We start from the raw sequence: 5,811 nt of genomic DNA on the forward strand, positions 1-5,811 counted from the left end.
GGTTGGGGAGAGAGAGAGAGAGAGAGATGGACGGGCAGCGGTTGGGGAGAGAGAGAGAGAGAGAGAGATGGACGGGCAGCGGTTGGGGAGAGAGAGAGAGAGATGGACGGGCAGCGGTTAGGGAGAGAGAGAGAGAGATGGACGGGCAGCGGTTGGGGAGAGAGAGAGAGATGGACGGGCAGCGGTTGGGGAGAGAGAGAGATGGACGGGCAGCGTTTGGGGTGAGAGAGAGAGATGGACGTGCAGCGGTTGGGGAGAGAGAGAGAGATGGACGGGCAGCGGTTGGGGAGAGAGAGAGAGATGGACGGGCAGCGGTTGGGGAGAGAGAGAGAGATGGACGGGCAGCGTTTGGGGTGAGAGAGAGAGATGGACGGGCAGCGGTTGGGGAGAGAGAGAGATGGACGGGCAGCGGTTGGGGAGAGAGAGAAGGGGGGGGATAAAAGATAGTTAATACCAAAATCTGTCCCCTCTATAATAATCAAATTCCTGCTTCCTGAAAGATAAAATACTTCTCAAAGCTCTTTTTCTGTCTTTACCTTGCGGTTGACTCTCCGTCGGCCCGTCATGCGTCTGAACTCGTACAGTAGAGGGGTGAGCAGGGGGTTCCTGCCCCGGTGCATATCTGGTCTGGAGGGCCGGATACGGTTGAGACAAGCAGGCTGGCAGGTGTGAGGCAGGTAGAAGATACGGTCTGTGGGGGCGCGGTATGAGGGCTCGTGGGGAATCCGGTCATTACTGAAGGTGTATGGGGTCACTGCAGGTGCGGGGGCGGTGGGAGGGGCTTGGGGAGGAGGGGGCAGAGACTGCTGCTGGTGTTGGATAGGCTGTAGGGACGTGAGAGTCTGGATGTTGCCAGTCTGAAGGACATACATTCTGGACGGGAGTACGAGAGTGAAGTAGAGTTACGAATAGATTCCTATAAAACTGCATATTTGTGAGTGTGGCTCTTTAGTAAGAGATTATAATATATATAATAATATATGCCATTTAGCAGACGCTTTTATCCAAAGCGACTTACAGTCATGTGTGCATCCATTCTACGTATGGGTGGTCCCGGGGATCGAACCCAATACCCTGGTGTTACAAGCGCCATGCTCTACCAACAGAGCTAATAGCAGTAGGAGAAGGGAACTAATTCATGCAGATTTGATTATTTTTTTTATGATCATACATTTCCTGTCCCCTCTCTCACCTGGATGAGTTTCCAGGAGAACCAGTTGGAGGTTGGGGCTGCATGACTTTAGGGGCGTGGCTATTACTGGCCAATCCAGTGCGAGAGCCTCCTGGCGTGGGAATGTATGGAGAAGTACTCTTCTTCGCCATCTGATACTTAGGACTGTGGAGGATGGGGAGACAGAGGAACAGGAGGGAAGAAGGGGGGATCAGGGAGAAAAGGGGTAAATGTAGCAGAGAGAGGAACAGGAGGGAAGAAGGGGGGATCAGGGAGAAAAGGTGTAAATGTAGCAGAGAGAGGAACAGGAGGGAAGAAGGGGGGTCAAGGAGAAAAGGGGTAAATGTAGCAGAGAGAGGGAACAGGAGGGAAGAAGGGGGGTCAAGGAGAAAAGGGGTAAATGTAGCAGAGAGAGGAGAGAGGAACAGGAGGGAAGAAGGGGGATCAGGGAGAAAAGGGGTAAATGTAGCAGTGAGAGGAGAGAGGAACAGGAGGGAAGAAGGGGGGAATCAGGGAGAAAAGGGGTAAATGTGAGCAGTGAGAGGAGAGAGGAACAGGAGGGAAGAAGGGGGGAATCAGGGAGAAAAGGGTAAATGTAGCAGAGAGAGGAACAAGAGGGAAGAAGGGGGGTCAGGGAGAAAAGGGGTAAATGTAGCAGAGAGAGGAACAGGAGGGAAGAAGGGGGGATCAGGGAGAAAAGGGTGCAAATGTAGCAGAGAGAGGAACAGGAGGGAAGAAGGGGGTCAGGGAGAAAAGGGGTAAATGTAGCAGTGAGAGGAGAGAGGAACAGGAGGGAAGAAGGGGGGTCAGGGAGAAAAGGGGTAAATGTAGCAGTGAGAGGAGAGAGGAACAGGAGGGAAGAAGGGGGTCAGGGAGAAAAGGGGTAAATGTAGCAGTGAGAGGAGAGAGGAACAGGAGGGAAGAAGGGGGGAATCAGGGAGAAAAGGGGTAAATGTAGCAGAGAGAGGAACAGGAGGGAAGAAGGGGGGTCAGGGAGAAAAGGGGTAAATGTAGCAGAGAGAGGAACAGGAGGGAAGAAGGGGGGGATCAGGGAGAAAAGGTGTAAATGTAGCAGAGAGAGGAACAGGAGGGAAGAAGGGGGGTCAGGGAGAAAAGGGGTAAATGTAGCAGTGAGAGGAGAGAGGAACAGGAGGGAAGAAGGGGGGTCAGGGAGAAAAGGGGTAAATGTAGCAGTGAGAGGAGAGAGAGGAACAGGAGGGAAGAAGGGGGGGAATCAGGGAGAAAAGGGGTAAATGTAGCAGTGAGAGGAGAGAGGAACAGGAGGGAAGAAGGGGGGAATCAGGGAGAAAAGGGTAAATGTAGCAGAGAGAGGAACAGGAGGGAAGAAGGGGGGTCAGGGAGAAAAGGGGTAAATGTAGCAGAGAGAGGAACAGGAGGGAAGAAGGGGGGTCAGGGAGAAAAGGGGTAAATGTAGCAGAGAGAGGAACAGGAGGGAAGAAGGGGGGATCAGGGAGAAAAGGTGTAAATGTAGCAAGAGAGAGGAACAGGAGGGAAGAAGGGGGGGTCAGGGAGAAAAGGGGTAAATGTAGCAGTGAGAGGAGAGAGGAACAGGAGGGAAGAAGGGGGATCAGGGAGAAAAGGGGTAAATGTAGCAGTGAGAGGAACAGGAGGGAAGAAGGGGGATCAGGGAGAAAAGGTGTAAATGTAGCAGAGAGAGGAACAGGAGGGAAGAAGGGGGGATCAGGGAGAAAAGGTGTAAATGTAGCAGAGAGAGGAACAGGAGGGAAGAAGGGGGTCAGGGAGAAAAGGGGTAAATGTAGCAGTGAGAGGAGGAGAGGAACAGGAGGGAAGAAGGGGGGTCAGGGAGAAAAGGTGTAAATGTAGCAGAGAGAGGAACAGGAGGGAAGAAGGGGGGTCAGGGAGAAAAGGGGTAAATGTAGCAGTGAGAGGAGAGAGGAACAGGAGGGAAGAAGGGGGGTCAGGAGAAAAGGTGTAAATGTAGCAGTGAGAGGAGAGAGAGGAACAGGAGGGAAGAAGGGGGGATCAGGGAGAAAAAGGTGTAAATGTAGCAGTGAGAGGAACAGGAGGGGAAGAAGGGGGGTCAGGGAGAAAAGGGGTAAATGTAGCAGAGAGAGGAACAGGAGGGAAGAAGAGGGGGTCAGGGAGAAAAGGGGTAAATGTAGCAGTGAGAGGAGAGGAACAGGAGGGAAGAAGGGGGGGTCAGGGAGAAAAGGGGTAAATGTAGCAGTGAGAGGAGAGAGGAACAGGAGGGAAGAAGGGGGGGTCAGGGAGAAAAGGTGTAAATGTAGCAGTGAGAGGAGAGAGGAACAGGAGGGAAGAAGGGGGATCAGGGAGAAAAGGGGTAAATGTAGCAGTGAGAGGAGAGAGGAACAGGAGGGAAGAAGGGGGGTCAGGGAGAAAAGGGGTAAAATGTAGCAGTGAGAGGAACAGGAGGGAAGAAGGGGGGTCAGGGAGAAAAGGGGTAAATGTAGCAGTGAGAGGAGAGAGGGGAACAGGAGGGAAGAAGGGGGATCAGGGAGAAAAGGGGTAAATGTAGCAGTGAGAGGAGAGAGGAACAGGAGGGAAGAAGGGGGGTCAGGGAGAAAAGGGGTAAATGTAGCAGTGAGAGGAGAGAGGAACAGGAGGGAAGAAGGGGGATCAGGGAGAAAAGGGGTAAATGTAGCAGTGAGAGGAGAGAGAGGAACAGGAGGGAAGAAGGGGGGTCAGGGAGAAAAGGGGTACATGTAGCAGTGAGAGAGAGAGAGGAACAGGAGGGAAGAAGGGGGGTCAGGGAGAAAAGGGGTAAATGTAGCAGTGAGAGGAGAGAGGATGTCCATTTTCAAGGAATGTCACAAGATTTACACTGTGTGTGTGATACTCACTCTGTTCGTGCAAGCTGATTGGGCTGGGAGGGTGTAGGAGGGATAGAGGAGGGTGGGGAGAGGGGATGGGGGGATTTAGTGGGGGTCCCACTGGGGGTTATGGTGTTCCCCCCACTGTGATACTGGACCACGGGGCCCTTGGTCCTCAATGCTCCTACAGAGAGAGAAAATGGTTAACGACATCCCAATGAAGTAGAGACTAGAGTTATCCAATGAAGGACAGGTCAAGGTTCCGTCATGTACAGTATAATATGTGATCCTGCTGGGTTATTAAAGATGGATTGATTGGTTAAGTGATTGGTTTGATTGTTCATATATGAAATGATTGATTGAATAGAGTGAGTGTTACCCATGCTGGGGCGTGTCCTCTGCTGGCCAGCCATCTTCTTCTCCTGGGTGTTGGCACAGTTGGTCTTCAGGTTGAACATGGGCTCCAGCCTGGTTGAACCGCGGTAGATCCACTCACTACGCTTGTCATCCTGAAGGAGAACAAATAACCATACAAACGGATTACCACAGAGACCACTTTTCAGTCATTTAATTGCTTTATCTTATCTACCTTATTTTCACATTTTGTTGAGTGTCTGAAGAAGTAGTATAAAAATGTGATTCAAAACCAGAAACTAAACTATCCCCGTTTATAACATGCTGCGACCGTCATGTTAAATCAGACTATAAATAATATTGGCTGGTAATCAAATCCCAGTGATGATGTCATCATACCAGGAAGAGGATCTTGACGAGGCTGCCGTCCACCTCCTCCACTCTGCTCCTCCACCATGTCCCCTCCCACTCTGTCTTGATGACCTGGCCTGCCTTCAGCAGCACCATGGGCCTGTTGGGGTATGACGTTATATATTCCTCTATGAAGTCTTTACACGATGCATCCTCTATGTCCTCCCATGTACGCTTCACTGGGGGAGAAAATATGATGGGGAGAGGAAGAGGAGAGATGGTGAGAGAAGATGTGAAGAGGGTAAGCTGAGGTCACATCCCAAAACCAGATTGATAGGAGAAAAGAGAGCATATTGAAAGGAAAGAGAGGACATGAAGACAGAAAGGAGGGTTCTTACTTGGTCTGCAGACAGGATAGAGCTCAGGCAGGGTCACGTAGGAGGCATAACCGTCGTCAAAGAAGATCAGGAACCTGAAACACACAGACAACGGTGAAACAGCTTCACAACCCTTCACCAGACACACAGAGGATATTAGAAACAGCTTCACAACCCTTCACCAGACACACAGAGGATATTAGAAACAGCTTCACAACCCTTCACCAGACACACAGAGGATATTAGAAACAGCTTCACAACCCTTCACCAGACACACAGAGGATATTAGAAACAGCTTCACAACCCTTCACCAGACACACAGAGGATATTAGAAACAGCTTCACAACCCTTCACCAGACACACAGAGGATATTAGAAACAGCTTCACAACCCTTCACCAGACACACAGAGGATATTAGAAACAGCTTCACAACCCTTCACCAGACACACAGAGGATATTAGAAACAGCTTCACAACCCTTCACCAGACACACAGAGGATATTAGAAACAGCTTCACAACCCTTCACCAGACACACAGAGGATATTAGAAACAGCTTCACAACCCTTCACCAAACACACAGAGGATATTAGAAACAGCTTCACAACCCTTCACCAGACACACAGAGGATATTAGAAACAGCTTCACAACCCTTCACCAGACACACAGAGGATATTAGAAACAGCTTCACAACCCTTCACCAGACACACAGAGGATATTAGAAACAGCTTCACAACCCTTCACCAGA

At 50.7% G+C, this 5,811-nt stretch overlaps 1 protein-coding gene across 1 annotated transcript; it reads right to left on the reverse strand.

Annotated features, from left to right (window-relative positions):
- Positions 1 to 536: 536 nt before the first annotated feature.
- LOC124030584 (histone-lysine N-methyltransferase SETDB1-B-like) lies at positions 537 to 5,185 on the reverse strand (the record flags this gene model as incomplete). Its single annotated transcript, XM_046341855.1, has 6 exons — positions 5,088 to 5,185; positions 4,738 to 4,928; positions 4,364 to 4,493; positions 4,015 to 4,168; positions 1,193 to 1,336; positions 537 to 873 (listed from the first exon to the last, which is right to left on the reverse strand). Coding segments are annotated over exons 1-6 (957 nt in total), but the record flags the coding sequence as incomplete, so codon positions are not given.
- Positions 5,186 to 5,811: the final 626 nt, after the last annotated feature.

Source organism: Oncorhynchus gorbuscha, unplaced genomic scaffold (assembly GCF_021184085.1).
Source record: "Oncorhynchus gorbuscha isolate QuinsamMale2020 ecotype Even-year unplaced genomic scaffold, OgorEven_v1.0 Un_scaffold_12707, whole genome shotgun sequence".
NCBI lineage: Eukaryota > Metazoa > Chordata > Actinopteri > Salmoniformes > Salmonidae > Oncorhynchus > Oncorhynchus gorbuscha.